Genomic DNA, 24,066 nt, shown 5'->3' with positions numbered 1-24,066 from the left:
TTCCTAAATCCCCTAAATTAGCAGTTATTAATCCACTAATCAAGAAACCTGACCTCAACCCCTGTTAGCTTTCCAATTACAGGCCGATATCAAACCTCTCCTTTATCTGTAAAATTCTGGAAAAGGTAGTATAACAGCATTGAAATAGCATAAACGAACTGTATTAGTCAGGATTTAGGCCTCATCACAGCATAGAGACAGCACTTGTTAAAGTAGTAAATGACTTCCTATTGGCCTCTGATCAGAGTTGCGTCACTATACTTGTGTTACTCGACCTCAGTGCAACTTTTGACACTATTGATCATAGTATTCTTCTTCACAGATTAGAAAATGTATTAGGAATTAAGGAAACAGCCCTCTTGTGGCTCAGATCCTATTTACCTGATCGTTATCAATTTGTAGATTTAGATGGTGACCATTCCTCATGTTCTCAAATGAAGTTGGTGTTCCACAGGGTTCGGTTTTAGGCCCACTGCTTTTTTCCCCTTTACATGCTTCTTCTGGGAAACATAATTCGTAAACATGGTAATAGTTTTTTCTTGTTATGCTGATGACACACAATTATACATTTCAGCAAAACCAGACGAGAAAAAACAGTTTACTAAAGTTGAGCACTGTGTGCAGGATATAAGAGATTGAATGTTAATTAATTTCCTTCTGCTTAATCCTGAAAAGACAGAAGTTCTAGTCATAGGATCACAAGCAGCTAGAAGTAAGCTTTCTGATCACACTGTGACTTTTAATGGCCTTTCTGTTCCATCAAGTGCAACAGTAAAAGACCTTGGTGTGATTATAGATTCCAGTTTATTCAGGTATCTTTCCAAAAAGAAATTATTTTAACACAATTCTATTAAAAGTATACGCTGCCTCAAAGCTTTCACTAGAAAAGGTGTCAGAACAAAAAAATGAAGAAAAAAATATATAAAAACAACAAAATATATGGATCACTTCCTAAACTTTCACATCTCTGTCTCGCTATTTATCTTTCCAACATCAGCACACGGACAGTAAATATACAGCCGTCATGAGGATAGAAAAAAAGGAAAATTTAACTTTAACTTAAAAATATTACAAACTGAGGCAAAACACTGCGATATTACAGAGAACCACCCTGCAAAAAATGCGTTACTACACACACGCGCAAAGCATCACAAAACCTCTGTATGTTATATACAGGAAACAGTATAGAATGATTCCCAGCAATGAGTCTTCGAGTCCTGAGTTGTTTGTTCCTTTGACACGTGACTCCCATAGACGCTATGCAGTGCAATAGATTTAAAAGAACAAACAACTCAGATTGGAAGATATGAGAGGTGAGCTGCTCATTCTGTTTATTATAATATGTCCTTGGTTGCATTGTAATATTTTTAAAACTGGAACTATAGCCAAAATTTGGGTATGTAGCTGTATTGGGGGTATTTTAGTAAAAACGCAACATTTTTATTATTTCTATACAAAATAACGAAATTAACGAAATGACTCAAAAGAAGATTCGTTCATTTTGATGAACAAGATTCAAAGAACCGAGTCATTAAAATGATTCGAACTTCCCATCACTATTTCAGAGGGAGCATGCAGCTCCTCCTGCTCACTGCACGTCACACAAAATGTCTGAAGACAAGAACGCATGTGCATTTCAACTACACCTGACACACACAGCACCACCTAGTGGCCACTTGAGGGCAAATACGGGAATTCACTGTCTCTCTTTATAGCATAAATCTTAAACAACAAATAACCATAAATTAGGAAATTTCCCCATGTATAGAAAACAAAACAATAAATGTTTATTTACCACCCGGTTACATGAATAATATTACCAGGATAGCATTCTTTCACCTTAAAATATCGCCAAGATAAGAAATATATTGTCACCAAATGATGCAGAAAAACTAGTTCATGCTTTTATCACCTCTAGGTTGGATTATTGTAACGCCTTACTGTCTGGTTGTTCAACAAGGTGCATAAACAAGCTTCAGTTAGTCCAGAATGCAGCAATGAGAGTACTCACTCAAACCAGAAGACGACCACATCACCCCTATCTTATCCACATTGCATACACAATTTTAAAATACTATTATTGATGTATAAAGCGTATAAATGGTCTTGCGCCGCAATATCTGAGTGAACTGCTAGTGTCTTACAATCCGCTACGCCTACTTCGATCAAAGGATGCAGGCTGCTTGTCAGTACCACGTATTATTAAAACTACAGCAGGGGGCAGAGCTTTTTCTTACAAAGCCCCAAAGTTATGGAATAGCTTTCCAAATAGTGTTCGGGACTCAGAAACGGTCTCAGTGTTTAAGTCTAGGCTAAAAACCTATTTATTTAGCCAAAGTTTTTTCTTTTTAATTTATTGATTTGCCTTAATGGTAAAGGAGCAGATCTGGGGGACTCATGGACGTAGAGTGTTTCCTTCTGGCTCTCTCTTTTAGTTATGCTGTCATAGTTAGTCCTCCCGGAGTCCCTGCTTGCACTTTGCACTAAATATACATTCACCTTATATATTGTTCGACTGTGACCATACCTATTTGCCATCTCTCCATCTCTTTTGCTCCCTTCTCTTCTGCTCTCTCCTTTTTCCTCTACCTATCTCTCTGTCGAGCTAAACATGTTGCTCCTGAGCTGCCAGTGATCCAGACCTCCTCTGCCCTCTGGACCTGTCTAACTCGTCCTGGAGTCCTGCTTCAGATTGGAGATCTCGTCGCATGGATGTCCTGTGTGGTCTCCCTGCGATGCATGTGGTGACTGGGGATGGTTCCACTTTTCCACGAAGACGGTCCTGTCCTCAACTGATGCAGACAGCTGTTCTCTGAGGACCTGTGACTTCAGTCGCTCAATAGTTCAGGACTGGAATTTTCTACAAGTCTACCTGAGCCTACAGAAACAAACTGGACTCCATTTAATTTAACACATCTCCTGTTATACTGAACTTCCAGTCTTACATAGTATTATGCAAATCACTCCCTGCTATCCGTTGTTACCCAAATGAGGATGGGTTTCCTGTTGAGTCTGGTTCCTCTTAAGGTTTCTTCCTTTTACCATCTCAGGGAGTTTTTCCTTGCCACTGTCGGCGTCGTCCTCGGCTTGCTCATGAGGGACAATCTTATCATTTTATTTCATACACATTCACATTTCATACAAACTTAAATAATTAATTTGATTGGTCAAGCTGCTTTGCGACAATGTCAATTGTTAAAGCGCTATACAAATAAAATTGAATTGAATTGAGTATCTGCTGTGCTATTTATGTATGTCTGTTTTAACATGGATATCCATACAGCATATCATGGATTTCAGGATATCGTGTTTCCCCATCATATGTGGGTGCTAAAATGTATGTGGGATGGCTGAATGTAATTCAGATATGTACAGTTACAGCGGGGTTGAGATTAAAGTGATGAAAAGATGGTCGCATAAGGGCGGGTAAAGATGCTGGAACTGTACTGTAGTCCCAGATAAAGCGGCGATAGAAGTTCGCAAACCCGAGAAACCGTTCAGGTTGCTTAAGGGTCTTGGGTAGGGGCCAATGACGCACAACTTTCAGCTTCTGTGGGTCCATGTTCATGACAAAACCTAAGAACGTGGTGGAATGCTCGTGGAAAGCGCATTTCTTCAACTTACAATACAGCTGATGGACGAGCAATCTCTTGAAGAGCGCCCTAACGTGTTGGATGGGTTCTTCGACTTTATGTATTTTTTCGAGTATATGAGCATGTCATTGAGATAAATGAATGCCCACCGGCCTAACATGTCTCTGAGGACATCATAGATAAATTGTTGGAAGGCTGCGGGGGCATTGCAGAGTCCAAATGGGATGACCAGACTTTCATAGTGTCCAGTGGGGGTGATGAAGGCCATCTTCCACTTATCACCACCTTTGATACGAACCAAGTTGTAGGCGCTCCAGAGATCCAAATTTGTGAAAATAATGGCATCAGAGAGGGCGTCCAGGACCGAGTTGGTAAGAGGCAACGGGTGTCGGTTCTTAATAGTGATGTTGTTGAGCCCCTGATAGCCGACACACGGGTGAAGGTCGCAGCCATTTTTCTTTACGAAGAAGACTGACAGCAGGTGAGGAGGAGGGCCAAATGGTGCCTTGGCGGAGAGCGTTGGATACGTACTCCTCCATTGCCTGTGTCTTGGTGGTGGATAGTGAGTAGAGATGGCCGCGGGGAGGAACAGAACCCGGCTGAAGATCTATCACCAGGTCGTAGGGGCAATGAGGAGAAAGGTGGGTGGCGCGTTTCTTGCAGAATACTTCAGCCAGGTCCCAATAAACGGCTGGGATGGCGTTGGTGTCAACTCTAGAACACGTCCCAGTTGGAGACCGCAGGCAGAGTTCGGTGCAGGTCAGGCCCCACTGCAGAATCCGATTTTGTGTCCAAGAGATGAGGGGGTTATGTTAAAGCAGCAAAGGGTGCCCGAGGATGATGGGGGAAATGAGATGAAGGTGAGGTGAAATCAGATCTGCTCTTGGTGCTGGTCAATAATGAAGGTAATAACTTGGGTCTGGAGGGTGATGGGACTGGAGGAAAGCGCGGTTAGAAAAACACTACACTTCCTATCCGTGCCATCCTATTTATCCGGTAGAGCCAAATAAACATCAGAAGGGGAAGAGGGTTGTGGTGCGGCAGCCACTGTAATGGGCGGCAGACTAGCTGGAAGAGCGACAGCTTCGCGGAGCACCTCATTCTCCCGCCATAGCTCCGCCACCCTTGCTTCCTTGGACGCTACTGCGAAGAGCTGCTCACTGTTTAGCTGCTTAATCAACTCGGCATGTCTTTTTACCGCATCGCAGAGGTGGGTGTAATCCGCAGGGTTTACTCCTGTAGGCTCAGTCATTCTGTGACGGGCAACTGGAGGCGGACCAGAAGACTAGCAGTTAGTTCTTGTAGCTCTTGTAGTGGATGGTAAAGCCAAATGTGAAAGAAACGTGAACAGGCAGGATAACCACGCGAGTTATTATTAGAACTCTCTCACGCGACACAGACCCAATCAGGAATAAAAGTGGTGAGTACTCATAAAAACCCGGTAAAGCGTTGGAAACGGCATGGGCGGACTCAATGACTATGCGATGTGAAGCGCCATCTTGGCTGTAAAGGTTGCACGAGTCTTTTGAGGTAAATGATTAGTGATGAACTATCATCACATGTTCCAATCTTAGCTAGCTAGCTAACATATAGGCAGCTATATCACAAATTCTTAAAGAGAGATGACATTGGTCTTAGAAGAAGTTTTTATTTTATTAATTTTTTTCATGTTAAATAGTGATTTTTTTGGTGTGTTGCATTTCACCTGCTGTTTGGTGCAACACAGTATCGAATACTTAGGTGACACAATAAAGTATATTTCTAATGACTGAAATTTGCAAGATCTATCGTTAGACTTTTACGTTAAATTATGTATACAATATCATCTCGCAATCAATTTAAAGAGTTTATTTTCACTTTCTCTGTTTAAAAAATCTAAGTATAAATGGTTTAATTCAATTCAATTACATTTTATTTATATAGCGCTTTTCACAATGGTCATTGTCTCAAAACAGCTTCATAAAAATGAAAGAAATTAATTAAAAAAATAATTTATATATATATATATATAAAATAATAATAATAATAATAATAAATTGTGTATGTGTAAGAAAAATGTGTCTAGATAATAAGATGAATAAATGAAATTTCTCTGATGAGCAAGCCAAGGGTGACGGCGACAGTGGCAAGGAAAAACTCCCTGAGATGGCAATAGGAAGAAACCTTGAGAGGAACGAGACTCAACAGGGAACTCATCCTCATTTGGGTGATAACAGATAAAGATGATATAACACCATGTGTGTTATGCAGCTGAAAGTACAGTACAATATAATAGAAATTCTTTAAATTAACATGAAGTCCAGTTCAACATAGGGATGAGTCAGTAGGTGCAGAGGGCAGATGGGGTCTGGATCACTGGGAGCACAGGAGCAGGATGTGTAGCTCCAACCATAATAAGGCAGAATTCAGCTGGAGCTGGTCATTCTCTGGATGCCTCAGGATCCTCGCGGGGTTGGCCTTTGTCTACTGAAGCTGGTTCAATTTCCAGATGCCTCAGGATGGGTAGAAAAGTAGAGAACAGATGGAGATAATTAGCGTAGTTGCCATTCAGGATAGATGTACTGAAGTTATGGGATGAGTTACGCGTATGCCAGATTAAAGAGATGCGTCTTGAGTCTACTTTTAAACTGGGAAACTGTGTCTGAGCCCCGAACACTGTCTGGAAGGGTATTCCAAAGTTTTGGAGCTAAATATGAAAAAGCCCTACCCCCTTTTGTAGATTTTAAAATTCTGGGAATTACAAGAAGTCCAGGGTTTTGTGATCTTAAGAAGCGTGGTGGATTATAGCGTATCAGAAGACTGGTTAGGTACAGTATGTGGGAGCTAAACCATTAAAAGCCTTGTATGTAAGTAATACTATTTTGTATTTAATTCTAAACTGAACAGGTAGCCAGTGCAGGGATGATAATATTGGGGTTATATGATCATATTTTCTGGATCTAGTGAGAACCCTGGCGGCTGCATTTTGGACTAACTGAAGCTTGTTTATTGAGGATGCAGGACAACCACCTAGTAATGCATTACAATAGTCCAGTCTGGAGGTCATGAATGCATGAACTAGCTTTTCTGCATCAGATACAGATAAGATGCTCCTGAGTTTGGCGATATTTCTAAGATGGAAAAAGGCTGTTTTTGTGATATTGGAAATATGATTTTCAAAGGACAAGTTACTGTCTAATATTACACCCAGGTCTTTTACTGTTGAGCTAGTAGTAACAGTACATCCTTCTAAACGCAGGCTGAATTGTGAAAGCTGTTGTGTGCTGGTTTTTGGGCCGATGAGTAATGTCTCTGTCTTGTCTGAGTTTAGTGAAAAAAGTTATTGGTCATCCAATCTTTTATGTCCTGGACACACTCGGTTAATCTAGACAACTTAGGTATTTCGTCTGGTTTTGTTGAGATATATAATTGGGTATCATCAGCATAACAATGGAAACTAATCCCATGTCTTCTAATGATGTTACCCAAGGGAAGCATGTATATTGAGAACAGCAGAGGTCCTAAAACTGACCCTTGTGGGACAGTTCTCCATTTAGATCTACAAAATGGTATAGATCAGACAGGTATGATCTAGAGCATTTTAATGCCTGTCCCTGAATACCTATGTGATTTTGTAAGCGATCTATGAGAATATTATGATCTATAGTGTCGAATGCAGCACTAAAATAAGGAGGACTAGTATTGAGATGCAGCCTTGGTCCGAAGCTAAAAACAAGTCGTTTGCAATCTTACTGTACCTAGTGCAGTTTCTGTACTATGATGGGGCCTGAAACCTGACTGAAATTCTTCAAGGATGTTGTTTTTCTGCAAAAATGTGCATATTTGAGCTGATACTACTTTTTCTAATATTTTTTATATAAAGGGGAGGTTTACATAGCTTTCATATCTGTACCATATTATAAAATTACAGTGTGATCAACATATACTGTAGGTACTCAGCTGCTACAATAATATTAAAAGGTTACCCTAAACCTTAGTTTAGGATGTAGAATATCTGTGCATGTATGCATGTGCGTTTGTGTGTTTGTGTTTGTGCAACACCCTCTCCCTCTTCTTGTTTTACACAGTAACCCTTCCTCCTCTCTTATTTTAGTGGATGGAGACGACTTTCTCACACACACACGAAGGCGAGAGTAGGAGGGGTATGTGTGAAGGTGAGAGGAGGAGGAGTGAGTGTGAAGGTGCAGTGACGTGCGTGCTCACACCTAACGGAATTCGTGCCGGCTGACACAAAAAGGGGGGAGAGAGAGAGAGAGAGAGAGAAAGAATATATATTTAACCTCTCTAGTTAGGCTTTCTTTTGGTTTACAAGCGTGTGTATTATAATAAACAGTACACGTGTGCTTTACAGTGGTGGCAAAGAGTTTTGAGAATGACCCAAATATTAGATTTTACAAAGTTTGCTGCTAAATTGCTTTCAGATCTTTGTTTCAGTTGTTTCTGTAATGTACTGAAATATAAATACAAGCACTCTATGCGTTTCAAAGGCTTTTATCGACAATTACATGACATTTATGCAAAGAGTTAGTATTTGAAGTGTTGGCCCTTCTTTTTCAGGACCTCTGCAATTCGACTGGGCATGCCCTCAATCAACTTCTGGGCCAAATCCTGACTGATAGCAACCCATTCTTTTATAATCACTTCTTGGAGTTTGTCAGAATTAGTATGTTTTTGTTTGTCCACCCGCCTGACCACAAGTTCTTAATGGGATTAAGATCTGGGGAGTTTCCAGGCCATGGACCCAAAATTTCAACATTTTGGTCCCTGAGCAGTTATCACTTTTGCCTTATTGCACGGTGCTCCATTGTGCTGGAAAATGCATTGTTCTTTACCAAATTGTTGTTGAATTTTGAAAGAAGTTGCTGTTGGGGAGTGTTTTGGTACCATTCTTTATTCATTGCTGTGTTTCTGGGCAAAGTTGTAAGTAAGCCCACTCCCTTGGATGAGAAGCAACCCCACACATGAATGGTCTCAGGATGCTTTACTGTTGGCATTATGACTGACGATAGTGCTCACCTTTTCTTCTCTGGACAAGTTTTTTTTTTTCAGATGCCCCAAACAATCGGAAAGAGGCTTCTTCAGAGAATATGACTTAGCCCCAGTCCTCAGCAGTCCATTCACCATACTTTCTGCAGAAGATCAATCTGTCCCTGATGTTTTTTTTAAGAGAAGTGGCTTCTTTGCTGCCCTTCTTAACACCAAGCCATCTTCCAAAAGTTTTCGCCTTACAGTGCATGCAGATGCGCTCACACCTGCCTGCTGCCATTCCTGAGCAAGCTCTGCACTGGGGTCACTCTGATCCTGCAGCTGAATCCTCTTTAGGAGACGATCCTGGCGCTTGCTGGACTTTCTTGGATGCCCTGAAGCCTTCTTAACAAGAATTGAACCTCTTTCCTTGAAGTTCTTGGTGATCCTATAAATTGTTGATTTAGATGCAGTCTTAGTAGCCACAATATCCTTGCCTGTGAAGCCATTTTTATGCAACACAATGATGGCTGCACCCGTTTCTTTGCAGGTCACCATGGTTAACAATAGAAGAACAATGATTTCAAGCATCACCCTCCTTTTAACATGTCAAGTCTGCCATTCTAACCCAATCAGCCTGACATAATGATCTTCAGCCTTGTGCTTGTCAACATTCTCACCTGAGATAACAAGACGATTACTTCAATGATCTCAGCAGGTCCTTTAATGCCAGCAATGAAATGCAGTGGAAAGGTTTTTTTGGGATTAAGTTAATTTTCATGGCAAAGAAGGATTATGCAATTCATCTGATCACTCTTCATAACATTCTGGAGTACAGTGGAACCTCGGATTACAAGCTTAATTCGTTCCGGAAGTGGGCTTGTATTCCAAAACACTCTTAAACCAAATTTAATTTTCCCATAGGAAATAATGGAAACCTAAATTATTCGTTCTACAGCCCAAAAAAATAAATACATAAATATAATTAATACAAAATATAAAGTAAAAATAAAACAAATTAACCTGTACTTTACCTTAAAAAAATGTAAAATTAAACCCCGACAGATAAGGGTTTTCGTTTGTGCATGCAGAGTGTATGTGTGTAAAATGTGCGCACACACACACATTAACGGATAGACTGTTTTTACAACCATTTAAAAATTAGCAAGGAACATTCCTAGTCACACTCACGTGAGCGCATACTAACAGGATCACTGCTGTAAGTAAAACAACAACAACAAAAAACAAATTAAACAGCTCCTCACCTTTGAAAACAATCGCGACAGAGAGAAGTTTGTGTGTTTATTTGGCAACCTGAGAGGAGGGGGGGATGAAGGGGGGCTCGCTCGCGTTTACAGCCCCCTTCTCTCAGGTTGCCAAACAAACACAAACTCCCTGCCTTACACAGACACAAACACGCGCAGGCAAAAACACTGCAGGCACTAAGACCCAGCAGGGGAGACAATGGGTCTCGGCTTTACAGCTCCCCTTCTCTCAGGTTGCCAAATAAACACACAAACTCTTCTCTGTCGCGACTGTTTTCAAAGGTGAGGAGCTGTTTAATTTTTGTTGTTGTTGTTGTTTTACTTTACAGTAGTAATCCCGTTAGTATGCACTCACGCGAGTGTGACTAGCGATTTTCCTTGCTAATTTTTAAACGGTTTTAAAAACGGTCTCTCCGTTAATGTGTGTGTGTGTGTGTGTGTGCGCGCGCGCACGCACATCTCACACACACACACACACACACACACAGCGCGTGTGTGTATTCACCCAGCAGGAGAGACGATTACCTACAATTCTGCTGCAAGAGAGAGAAAAACCGCTGGCTCACTTGTGATGACGCAACGCTTGTTGTTAAAACAAGAAGCGCATGCGTGAAACATGATACTCGGTGCTCGTTAACTAAGACAATGCTCATTTTTCAAGTAAAAAATTATTAAAAATTGTTGCTCGTCTTGCAAAACACTCGTAAACCACGTTACTCGTAATCCGAGGTTCCACTGTATATGCAAATTGCAGACGATTACCTGCAATTCCGCAGCGCGAGAGAGAGAAAAACCATTGACTCAGTTGTAATCACGTGCTTGACGTCAAAACAAGAAGCGCATGCGTGCTACATGATACTCGTACTTGGTACTCGTAAACCAAGACTCACTCGTTTTTTTAAGTTTTTGCGGAACACTCGCAAACCGTGTTACTCGCAATCTGAGGTTCCACTGTACTGTTTTGCCTAGAAGTTTGCACTAATATTAATTGACTAATATGGATTTTTGTGTGTGATTTCTTCTCTCTCATCTGTCAATCCAATACAAGGTTCCAGGTAAGCTATCTATAGAAGTAAGTCACTTCCTGGAGTGGGTGAGTCTGGAGCCTCAATCCATGGTGTGGCTTCCCGTGCTGCACCGCGTGACCATGGCTGAATCTGCAAAGCATCAAGCTAGGTGCTACATCTGTAAACAGTGCCCCATTAAGGGTTTCAGGTGGGCTTGTATGCAAGTTATGCAGTACTTAGTCATTGTATATCAAAGTTATGCACTAATTAGTATATATCACCACCACATAATAACATATACTGTATTAGTATAATTTACACATGAATTACAGAGGTTTCTTGTCTAGACTTATATCTGGACTTCTTATCTCCTATTTTTTTTCTCAGTGAAATGGTTTTATTAATGACCAATCTGTAACATGCATGTTATTTCTATACTTAATGAAAATGCCTCTGCTCTGTTACTGCTATAGATACCGAAGTCTGAAGCAGTTCAATGTGGATATCTGCCAGACATGTTTCCTGACTGGGCGAACAATGAAAAGCAAAAAGCTCCACTATCCCATTATGGAATACTATACCTTGGTATGAACATATACACATATTCTGAGCCTGCTAACACAACACATCACACACACAGCTTATTTCTATTTGCTCTGAATGTTTTTTCCCAGTGGTAATTATCACCGTTGTACAATGTGTGTGGGTCCTTGGTAACTGGATCCACTTGGAGGCAGGCAATTATGTTTTAATTAAATGTGGAGTAGCCTTTGAGGAGAATAATATCCTTAAATGTTTCTAAATTATTCCCTTTTCCTTTTCTTTTTTTTTAATCCAACTTTAACATTCTAATTTCTCTCCACTTACATCATCTTTTCTGTTTTCCCTCTTACTTCTTCTTGATTTTTGACTTTTCACATCAACTGTGTAGACCACCTCAGGAGAGAAGATGCGGGATTTTGCAAAGACTCTAAAGAACAAGTTCCGATCAAAGCAGTACTTCAGCAAGCATCCTCAGAGAGGCTATTTACCCGTGCAAACAGTCCTAGAAGCAGAGAATATTGAGACGTGAGTATGCAAATTAATGGTACATGGCTATTTAAAAAATACAGAGGGTCTGCTTGACAGTGTATGGTTGATGATTGCACATTACTGGTAAGGGGAAGTTGAAATAGATAATTACTTTTAAAAGAACTGGTTTTACTTGAACATGCAAACAATGGAGGATTGACATTTAATGCTCTCCCATGCTAACATAGTGTTTTGTGTATGATGTGGCAGGCCGTGTTCCTCTCCCAAGCTACCACATGCAGACACACACAGCCGGATTGAGCACTTTGCCAGCAGGTATGTGAATTGTCATATATTTATTCAGTACTAAACATATGCTGTACAACGCTTTTTTCCTTATTTTTCCTGTAAAGTCCGATCTTGGGGAGAAACACAGCTCCCAGCGGTTACACAAGGGAATATAATTTTTCTATTTCTTAAAAACATTTTTTTTGTCCTTGTTTGATAAACATAATACAATGATACAAAGCAATATATAAAATATAAACATTTAGAGTATATTGCATCTGAGACTGGTGAGGGGTTTCAAGTGAAATGCATTATCCCTTTAGGTTTTTCTTTAAGTCTTTACGCACTAACAGACATGTATGCGACTACACACACGTGCACACACAAATTAACCTTGGTGTATGTGCTGTCAGCAATCACACATGAAATGTGTTCTCTCTGACGCCTTACCTAAGTCTGTCTCTCTCTCTCTCTCTCTCTCTCTCTCTCTTTTGATCTCTCTCACACATACTCTTTCTCTGTTTCCTTATTTATGTATTCCTGCTTTTAACACTTTTTCCTCCCCCAGCATGTCAGGTTTCATTTTACTATATATTTTTTTTATCTCGCAATGCATCAACCTTCTTTTTACTCTTCCTCATCCTAACATTTCACAGTATCTCTTTTTTCTCTTAACTGTGTTGAGCGTTCATATTTGCATTAGGGATGTAGAAATTGGCTATGATTAGAATTTAGAAGGGGGGCAACTGTGTAGGATGACTTTCACACACACACACATGTCAGTTCACACACACACAAGCTTCTGTCGGCAAACTTCTTTACCAAGGAACCTTTCTAATGACATTTACTTTTGCCTCCCTTTGAGGATTTTGTGTAAATGTGACATTCACTGTCGTCAAACAGAGTCATCTCCTACACTGCTACAGCCTTTTTAATCATTTTCTTTACAGAGGACTTTGTTGCAGTACAATTAATAAAGAACAGTTACTACATGCGGATACAGAATTAAAAAAAAAGCTTTACGCACATATATACACACGTAGTCACAATGTTATAGTACACAGTGCACGCACGCACAGATGTTGACTATCTTAGAATACGCGCCCTGAGACAATTCAAGACAATTACCCACAATCCTGCAGCATGGGAAAGAAGAACCATTGGCTTAGTTCTGATCACGTGGCGCTCGGCAGACAAAACACATGCGTCCTACTTGTATTTCAAGACCTCGCTCGCAAATTTATTAAGATTTGTTGCTTGTCTTGCAAAACATCCACTGTATTATGAAGTTGATTTGAATTCAAAAAGCTTGCTTCTAGCTGCATGTGGTCCTATGACTAAAACTTAAAACTAAAAAAACTTAAAGTTAATTAAAATTCAGTCTCTTATGTCCTTCATACATTACTTAACTTTGTTAAGCCCAGAGGAAGTATGTTAAGAGAAAAAAGCAGTCGGCCTAAAACTGAACCCTGTGGAACACCAAATTCCACTTGAGAACATGCAAAATAATCACCATTTAAATCTACAAACTGATAATGATCAGTCAAATAGGATCTAAGCCAGGAGGGGGCAGTTCCCTTAATTCCTACAGCATTTTCCAATCTGTAAAGAAGAATATTATGATCAGTGGTGTCAAAAACTGCACTGAGGTTGAGTAACACAAGCATAGTGACGCTACCCTAATCAGAGGACATATAGGAGGTAATTTATTACTTTAAGTGCTGCCTCTGTGCGGTGATGAGGCCCAAACCCTGACTGATACAGTTTGTGTATGCTATTTCCATGTAGATGCGGCTGCGCTACTATCTTTTCCAGAATCTTACAAAAAAAGGGGAGGTTAAATTTTGGTCTGTAATTGGACAGCTGACAGGGGCCGAGTTCAGGTTTCTTAGTTGTGGTAACTGCTAATTCAAGGATTTGGGAACTTACCCACTGCTGAGTGAAGAGTTAATTATTTTTGACAGGGGTTCTGTTATTGCTGGTACTATCTGCTTGAGAAAATCTGTCAGTATAGAATCTAATACACAGAGATGAGTGAAATTAGTTTATTTTCTTTAAGGGGAGATTGCCATTCTTTTTACTTGGCTCTCATTTGGCTCATATTCTATTTTCTGATGTGATATGGTTAGTTTATCATCTGCATCAATTAAATTGTCTGGTTTCAAAGTCTGAATTTCTTGCCTAATAATTTTGCCTTAATATTTAAAAGTTCATGTGAGCCAAATGAGAGCCAAGTGAAAAGAATGGCAATGCAAACAGGTAAGCTGGAATAAAATCAGCAGCATTAACTTGTGTTAGTAATTATTATGGGAGTCAATATTAATTCAAAATAATGCTTCAGCATTATTTCAAATTAATATTGACTACCATAATAATTAAAATAAGTAACTACTTTACTTGCTGCTACTGATTTTATTTCAGCTTACCTGTTTAGTTTTATTGCCATTCTTTTTTTAAAATATTGTCTTTACAGATTTATACTGTATTTGTTGTTTGTCTTTATGCTCTTTTCTTTGTTTTACTAATATGACACAATATACTGTATGTTCAGTGATAATTCAAATAATATGTTTAAATAGCATTGATTTTTGTACTGTGTAATTTTTTTTATACTAGTAACTGGTGTTAAAAAATTATCTCTACATTAATAAGCCAATGTATTCTGATTATCCTGGGCCACTTTTTGGTCCCAGTCCGCCCTGCTACTGTATGTTGTGGAGATTTCTGTTGTGGAACTATAACACCCTTTAATTGAGACAAGATAGTGATCTGAAATAACTCCAGACTGTGAAATTGTGGTTATATTTCTTATACTTAATCCAATGTATATTATTAAATTTTAAGTGTGACCTGCTTTATGAGTGGGTCCTACTACAGACTGATTTACTCTTACTGAGTCCTGTGTGGATATAAATGCTGTTCTCAGAGGGTCTTCTGGACCATTTAAAATGAATATTACTTCTGGATACTTTAAAATGAATATTAAAGTATCCAGCAATTAACATTTTGTCTACAGAAACGACCCTGTTTGGGAGGAAATCTGCAAATTCACAGAGAAATTCAGAGAACAGCACTGGGGGTCTGTAAATCAAAAGTCAAAAGAATAATGTCAAAGCATTTTTGTACTGTAAGTCGTTCTGGATAAGAACATCTGCCAAATGCCTAAATGTAAATGTAATGATTAGCGGGAGAGACTGAGCAGACTTAATATTTGCAGCTAGACTTATGTTACTGTAGAGAACTTAAAATGCATTAAATTTGTGTTTATGTTTTTGTTTGTTAGTCAGATTAACATTGTAAATAATAGCGTCCTCTATCTCCTCTACCAGTTAGTCAAGGCTGATGTATGTAGCTGTATCCAGGAGGACTAGCTTCATTTAGCACTACATACTCATCCTCTTTAATCCAGGTTTCTATTAAACACAGTATATCAAACTCCTGATCTGTGATATTTTCAGCTTTTGATGTGGGATATATAATATTTAACAGTCCTAGCTTCAGATCAGAGGTGCTGGCTGTGTATTCGGTGTGCTCTGAATTTTTGGTCTCTATATTAATTAAATTACTCAAACAGACTTTGAGTCTTTCAAAATTTTTGTTTAGTTCGGGGAACAGACACAGTCTCAATATGGTGAACCCTGAGTGACGACTCTGTAAAGCTAGTAGACTGCTGGATTAGCCTGTTTGTCTTCTCCCTGGCCTGGGCTCTGTGTAGTCACTGATTAACTAGCCTCTTCTGAGCCTATGAGCTATACTACAAGAAATGAGAGCAATACCTTCCCGAGTGTGAGTTTTGTTTATAGATGAATTCCGCTTATTGTTCTTAGACAAAGAAACTTGTGCATTCTCCGAAAAGCACAAAAACAGGAAAAACAGCAAGTCCAGTAGTATTAAAATGTAAAAAAATTGTTATTATTATTATTTTGTATATTTGTAACGGAAAAAGCAGTATAATTTAAATGCTGATACATACGAGGAACTTTCGCAGTAACAAGACAAAAACAGGAAGCTACTGCATTGCGACAATGACAATTGTTAAAAGTGCTATACAAATAAAATTTTATTAAATGTAATTTAATTAAATTGAATTGAAGAGGGCTTTTTTTTCCAAATGCAGCTTAATGGATAGAGAAAATAGTGGGCTATATTCAGAAGCGGATTTTGGTATGAGCAACACGGCAAGGTACAGGCAACTGGGCAGCATCTTGCGGAGTGGAACAGAGCTGCAAATGAAAATAGGAGAAAACAAAAATTTAGGACTGATGATGACATTGGCATGATCGTATTGGCACTTTTTTTTTTTTTTACGTAACTGTGTGGGTCATTTCACCTTGTTGACACCCTGATTCTAGGTTGTGAAGGAGTTAGGGTATTGGCTGGAAAAGTCTGATGGGGAGGGAAGCCCACTTTTTACCATTTTGTAACTTGTTTCATCATCCAAATACTTAAAAAAAATGCTATTTTAAGTACGTTGCAACACATTATCTTGCCAATACCATTTGTATAAACTAAAAACATACCAAAAGGTCTACCAGTTCATTCAAATCATAAAATGTAATTTTACATGACAACATAAAGGGTATAAATGGAAAAGGGGATTTAAAGAGAACAATTGTTGTTTAACAAAACAACAAAAAGTAAATACAGACTGAACTAATAAATCCACTGCCTGTCCAAAAGAAGTTGCTTTGTTTATAAAGATAATTTCTGGCCTGCCAAGGACAGAAAACTAAGGATGTTTGAAATTACTTCGCTTTCGTTCCCATAAACATTCAGCAAGTGGATCACTGTTTCTTGAAAATTGTGTGTGTGTGTGTGCGCATGTGAGTGAGAGAGAGAGAGAGTGTAAAGCAATGGGAAAGGTCTATGTGTGATAGAGGGAGAGAGAAGCTGCGTTCCATTCCATCCGTTGTTCCCTGCACCATTCGCAGTTCCCTTTGAACTGAACATTTCACACTACACACTTAAGTAACATCCCTGAACTTAACATATGTAAACACTCTGTAAAGTATACTTTGCAGGGTATTTCAGGGCAATCGGAATGCACCTAGAGAGAGGTGTATGTGTGTGTTCGGGTGCGTATGACCAAATGTTACCAAACTCCTTCACCTCTCCTCAGCTAAATTGGCGTGTGGTTTGAATTAAGATAATCATCCTCTGACATTTTTGTTTTAAATGTTTACAACTAGAAATTAAAGGCAGATATACTCATCTGATAATTTATAAAAAACATTTTTTATAAAGACGGTTCCCACATTAACAAGTTGACCAGTCAGAGTTTTATTTGTAAATTAAATTTTTGGTCCATATTTTAGCTGGAAGGATCAATACACTACAGAACATCGCTACAAAATAATTTAGTTCTTTGGCAGTGTGCTCAGCATAAATCAATGTTTATAATTAATGTGTGGCTCTAAGTCGAACCCACTGCATCTACAGTACATGTGCATGAATAGATGATTACAGTTGGCAGTATGAAACATGCATCTGATTTCACAGACGCAGATCAGTAAAGCCTGAATTATGCTTTTGCATCAAATTTACTTTGTAGGTACACATACGCTTTAGGCAGTGTTTATAACCCCTTGTTGGCATATGATTCACAGGTAGTGTAGCAGGTCAAAAAATATTCACATCGTTTTGATGAAACATGCCTGACTGCATGTAAGGAAACCCCATTGAAAATGTATGGGGCATGTCAGCGGCGGAACCGTAAAGTGCGGTGGCCGAGAAGTGCAAAACAAAATAACAAAACCAAAAACAAAATAACAAATTCAATAACAAAATGAAAACTGAATAAATTAAAAAGCAAAAAAACATTTTTTAAACAAAATAACAAAACCCAAAACAACATAACAAATCAGAAAACAATATAACAAATCAGAAAACACGACATATCCAGATTCAAAATACCAAATAAGAAAATACAACAACAATTCAGTCAAACCGGAAAAGGTAGGTATAGTTTGCGAATGAAATTCTTATCACTAATTGAAAAAGACATCTGTCACTCAAGACATACAAGAAGTACTATCAAGTGAACTCAGAATCATTTTTAGCACATTTACCACAACTTAGTCGACCAAATTGCTGTATGATCCGAAGATACTGAAATTAATCCTTAAATGAAAATTCATCTACAGTAAATGCCTGTGAGGCTGCAGTACATGAGTGACAGATGTCTTGTCTAATTAGCAGTAAGAATCAACATGCCAATGTGTGGTTTGTGAATTAAATTCTTACCGCTGATTGGACGAGACATCTGCCACTGAAGATCAGCAATAAGAATTTATTTTGCAAACTACACCTGCCTTTTCCGGTTTGAGTAAATTGTTGTGTTTTCTCATTTGGTATTTTCTTTCTGGGTATGTTGTTGTGTTATTTTGCTTTCATTTTTTTATTTTTGTTTTTGAATTTATTTTCTTTTCAGTTTTGTTATTTAGTTTTTGTTATTTTGTTTTCAGTTTTGTTACTTTATCAGTTTTGTTATTTAGTTTTTTATTTGTTATTTTGGTTTTGTTATTTTGTTTTGCACTTCTTGGCCACTGTAGTAAAGACTAATGACCTGAACACAGCAGGAGCCTCCGTTTCGGATTCACGGCGGATGTGGTAGGGCTGATTCATGTCGGATCTGGATCTGAGTCAACTGCTATCTGCAGATAGCTTTCATGGAAGCTGGAATAAACTGAAGTGAGTTGATTGCATAGACATGCAATAGGGTAAATATATTCATCCAATAAACTAATATGGGTTATGTGGTGTGCAGAAGCATTACAATGTGTTTCTGAAAGCCAGCTCATCCTACAAAATATGAAGTAAACAATATCAGCCGGTACACATTACAGTATAGCTCATTCAATTCTGTGACACACATCATTAAAATTAATCTATTTAGACTGGATAAACCAATGAGTAAATTGATAACAAAAGAAATAATTTAAATTGATCTATTACATAAATTCATGGCAGAAACACAGCCCCCAAATTTTCCCTTCACTCGATTTGATAAAGCATATACTGTATGATCGTCATGTAACTCCACCTTGAATACAAAGCAATATTGCACTACTTAATTCTTACTAAAAGTTAAATTCAGCAATAGTTAATACTTTTAACTTTTTTGCCCAGCTCTGGCACAGATGCACATCAGATTTCCAGAACACATCTGTGCTTTCTTTGGTCCGTTGTGCAAAATTAAGCTGGGTGAAATCTTGTTACCAGATCTCTTACAGATGTTGTGAAATGTCTAAGCCAGATCTGGGCCAGAGTAGTTCTCCTCTCAGGGAACGATGTCGTCAGTCAATGAAAGAAAGTACACATATTTCTACATACTGTGTGTGCAATACATAATTATTTTCTTTATTAACTGACTATATCTTTACAGGTGTTCATGGGAATGGCAAAAGTCAATGTGAACACTTCTCGCCCTTTAGTTATTCTTCTAACGTTGGCTCATGAAATAGCCAATATTAAAAAAATATTTGCTAAGAATATTTGTAATTTTTCTCTTATTAACTGTCAACTGTATTAAATGTCCCGACATTTTGATTAATACCATTACCTGTGACTAATTACATGAAGAACAAGCAGGAAAAGTCAGGTTATACATTTGGGTTCTTGGGCAGTAGCGCAGTAGCAACAACTTGTATGTTCATGAATCTGACTTTGTCCCGAACTCAAATTGTCCAACTACTCAAATCTATGACAAAAGAAGTCTAGATTCCTGAACCGAATCTGCAAAGGAGATGAGCAGCATACTCAGATCCAGTTCTGAGTCATCTGCTCTAAGGGGTTGGATTCTGCCACTTATCTGGAGGCTACCTTAACTTGTACCATCTACTTAAACATTGTTGCTGAAGAGGAGTTCGCACAGAGCACCATACACATTAGAACTACCACTCGCTATAAAATCAGTGTCTTTTCTGTACTAAAAAATCCTTTTTTTAAATAACTGAAAATATCACCAAGACACACAAATGGATTACTTTCCCAATAAAGGACTAAATGACGGAGGGAAGTCTGTGTACGCCACTGAACAAGAGAACAGCTTGAAGGGGAGGCTCCATACAGCTTTGCTCTTAAAAATCTTTTAGAATCAGTTTAATATTACTAGCTGAACTTTGACCACTGTATGTCTAAGATGACTACCATTAAAAACTGTGACATTTTCACCCGAAGATATGGGCGTTTAAAATAGAAAATCAACCATTCACCACTGCCGACAGAGCAAAGTAAGGTGACTAGGTAAGTATGGCGGATTTGATGGAGGGGTTAGACGAACTAAAGTCACTTAGTTCTGAATTTGGCGGATTAATTCTAAATTGGACAGTATAGATCAATATATGTGTAAGGCAGCTAGTTCAGTTGCTGCCCTAGAGAATACTAGAAGAGTCAGAAGTGAAACAAAATGTTGCCTCCAACATTACAAGATGGTTAAGGCATTGTACTACGGTTCGAAAGATCCCAGGTTCAAACCCCACAACCACCAAGTTGCCACTGTTGGGCCCTTGAGCAAGGTCCTTAACCCTTAAATGCTCAAATGTCTAATTAGATAAAAAATGTAAGTCGCTCTGGATAAGAGCGTCTGCCAAATGACTAAATGTAAATGTAATTATCTGGAAAACAAAACAGATGACTTGGAGAACCGAAGTCGTAGAAAAAACTTGCTTTTCTGCCTTTAGAAGGGGCCAACCAACAACTAGTTAGTAGTGCTTGCGAAGCAAACAGGGGGCGGGCAGGGGACAATTAACTGCACCAAAAAGTCCCATAGACTTAACATTAAGACCAAATTTGACGGATTGTTGCGCAGAAAATTGCGCAGTTTGTTGTAGAAAAGTAAAATTGACCACATTTAAAGAGGTTTGCAACCTGTGTCAAAAGATACCCCGCCCAAGGGTAAAGTTTTACCCCCGGGGCACAAGAGGTCCCCAAATTTTCCTCAATTGATTTATAATGGGGATTTTGGCGAATAACTAGTCCCGCACTGTTCGTCGTAGACCGATGATTGAGGAGTCAAATCGTGTGGCTCATTCGAGAATGGGGTGCTATGACTTTTGGTAGGAATTCGTCACACAGTTTTCCCAAAATTCCCAAAAAACCACCCCACATTTATTTCAATGGGAAAGGGCCCGAAAAAAGGTGCCAACCCAGGCCATTTTGAAGGCCTACTGCTTGGTCATACTCTGTCGTAAAAACGTCATTTAAACTTTATACTGGTCACAAGACTTTGGACTTTTATCGACCAAATCCATGTTTTGTTATCATTCATGGTTGTTTTACAAGAGCAGTTTAAGTTTTATGAAAATTTAGATTTTTCGCTGAATGTTCGCTCCACTGTCAACTGCCATAAAAACAGTGTGTGGAGAATAATTTGAAGAAAAGGCATTTCATATTCAGTTGGTAAGCATTTGTTTGAGAGCTTAATTCCTGTTTGCCGCTCTCTTTGTCTGACCCAAAGGAGTGTGCGTGACCCCCACCCTCTCCGCCACTGACAGGACTTTATTAACACACAGCTGTTTATTATAAACAGTCTCTCTCTTTCTCACTCAGAGTTTAAAACTCAGCAGTTCTTTGCTCTAACCACATAGATCCTAAGGTCTTCTGAAAACTGACCTGGCAGTAGCATAGGGACACTTAAAATTTCTTCAGAAATTTTCGCTGAGGCCCGAGTTTTATTTCGGCAAGCACCACTCACATTTTCTTCAGGAAATGTACCTCTCTAGTTCTTTTTTTATTTTTTTTAATTTTGTACAAAAGTTTGGTGCGTAACTAGTCCCACACTGTTTTTCGTAGACCCATAAATTAGGTGTCAAATTGTGCAGCTTATTGGGGAATGGGGTGCTATGATTTTTCTAAGGTGTGAGCGGGCAGGGGGCAATTAATTCCATAGACATTGAGACCAGCATCAGCTATAACATCATCTCGGGTTACTTTGCTGTAATGAGATGCTGCGTGAAAACGCTATGGGAGCATCTTTTTGTGTTGCCAGTTGTGAAGCATGTGTATCAAACACACCAAATGTTGTGATGTCATCTGATGAAGTGCACCTCAGGTTTTAAGTAGGAGTGAACCGGAAACATTCCTCAGATCAATTTTGTCTGGAAGGACGTCCAGTCACGCAAGAAGTGCGGCATTGGAGCGCAGCATCTCGTTCCTGCTTTTTCAGGGAACAGGGTTACAGCAAAGTAACCCGAGATGTTCCCTTTTAAAAGCTACACTAGATGCTGCGTGAAAAATGCTATGGGAACGAGAATACCAACGCTGGTGCACTGCTAGTGTCTGGACCCCCAAGGTTGTGTAGCGTGTGCGCACAAAGGCCAAGGAAGTCTCAGAGCTAGCTCTTGGAGTCTGATTCAAGGACCCGTAAGCCCAGAGTAGCATCAAAATCCAGACTATAGAATTTCACAAATTTGTGCAGAGAGGACCAACCTGCCTTATAGGCCAGGGCAGTAGCATCTCTCACCTGATGTGACAGCGTTTGGCATAACAAAGGCTGCTCCGACTTACGCCACTGGCTAGTGAGTGGACGTAAATCTGAAAAGTGCATACTGAAGACAGCAAGTGAAACCTTTCCTGCTCCGAAGCTGTAAAAGGCGAAGGACAGAGGCATCAAGAATGACTGGGTGCATGGTCAAGAATGAAAATAGTTCGGGTGAGGATGCAAAATAGCTCTGACTAGCCCAGGGGCAAAGTCTAGGCAGGACAGGAAGGCTGCAGATCTCCAGTTCTCTTGAAGAAGTAACTATGAGAAAAAACATCTTAAGGGTCAGTAGCTAGACAGGCACTGACTCTAGTGGTTTGGAAGGGGTGTCAACCAGACCCCATCAGTCAGAATATGACAAGCCCAAATAGCGGCTACGTACATTCTGAGGGTACTAGGGCATAAGCCCAAGGACAACTTTTCTTGCAGAACTCCAGCACTGAAACAATTCGGCACTGGACTGGGTCCACATGTTTCACCATGCACCATTTTTCGAATACCCTCACCTTGAGGGCATAAGTTCCTCTAGTGCGTAAAGGTTCCAGGGCTCCCAACTTCATATGCCCTGTAATGTAAATCACCTTTACTACCATAGTGTTGTCCACCCGCACTACGACCTGGTAGCCTCAACTGCTGGAGGTGTTGTTTCAGGGCCAAAATAAAGCCATCAGTTTGGGGCAATTGATGTGCCATGCGAGAAGATGGCCTCTCCAGCTCCCTTGGGCTGGACGGTCATCTAAGACGGGGAAAAGCATCTGTCGTTAGCATCTGGCGACGACAAAAACGCACATAGAGTAGGCCCAAAGTGAGAAACCGGGGTCTGAACCACATAGAAAGGGTACGAAGCCACCTGGCGCGTAACCCTTATTTGCCTCTGGGGACTGGGCCCTGAGTAAATCTCCTGGCTTTTACCTAGAATGTACATCGCCCTGTGGGACAGGAACTCATCCCGTGCCCCAAGCAGAACCTGGTGCGCTAGCTTGTTCAAGCGGTGCGAGCACAGTCCGCCCTGGTAATTATTTATGAGACTACCGTAGTGTTGTTTACCTGCACTAGGACATGGTAGCCTTAACTGCTGGAGGAAGTGTCTCAGGGCAAAAATAAAGCCATCAGATCGGGGCATTTGATGTGCCACGCAAGAAGATGGCCTCTCCAGCTCCCTTGGGCTGGATGGCCATTTAAGACCACACCCCAGCCCGTGAGGGAAGCGTCTGTCGTTAGCATCTTGCGACGACAAAAATGCACATAAAGTGGGACCCAAAGTTAGAAAACGGGGTCTGAACCACAAAAAGGGTATGAAGCCCCTGGCGCACAACCCTTATTTGCCTCCGGGGATTGGCCCTAAGTAAAATCCCCTTACTTTTAGCCACAACTTAAACGATCTCATGTGCAGAAGACCCAAACAAATTACCGTGCATGCAGCTGCCATGAGACCTAAAAATCTCTAAAAGTGATGA

General features: G+C 39.7%; 1 protein-coding gene across 1 annotated transcript in view; it reads left to right on the top strand.

The window, feature by feature from the left end:
* Window positions 1-24,066, top strand: part of drp2 (dystrophin related protein 2) — a 205,699-nt gene that overhangs the window by 129,662 nt on the left and 51,971 nt on the right. The window contains exons 14-17 of the mRNA XM_053506582.1: window positions 10,872-11,038; window positions 11,304-11,415; window positions 11,762-11,898; window positions 12,112-12,177. Of these exons, the coding sequence (XP_053362557.1) occupies window positions 10,872-11,038; window positions 11,304-11,415; window positions 11,762-11,898; window positions 12,112-12,177 (482 nt within the window). The remainder of the gene's footprint in view (window positions 1-10,871; window positions 11,039-11,303; window positions 11,416-11,761; window positions 11,899-12,111; window positions 12,178-24,066) is intronic.

The sequence above is a fragment of the Clarias gariepinus genome, chromosome 10 (genome assembly GCF_024256425.1).
Source record: "Clarias gariepinus isolate MV-2021 ecotype Netherlands chromosome 10, CGAR_prim_01v2, whole genome shotgun sequence".
Taxonomy (NCBI): Eukaryota; Metazoa; Chordata; class Actinopteri; order Siluriformes; family Clariidae; genus Clarias; species Clarias gariepinus.
Note: the sequence above shows the minus strand (reverse complement) of the source record. Positions and strands in the feature narration are given on the sequence as shown.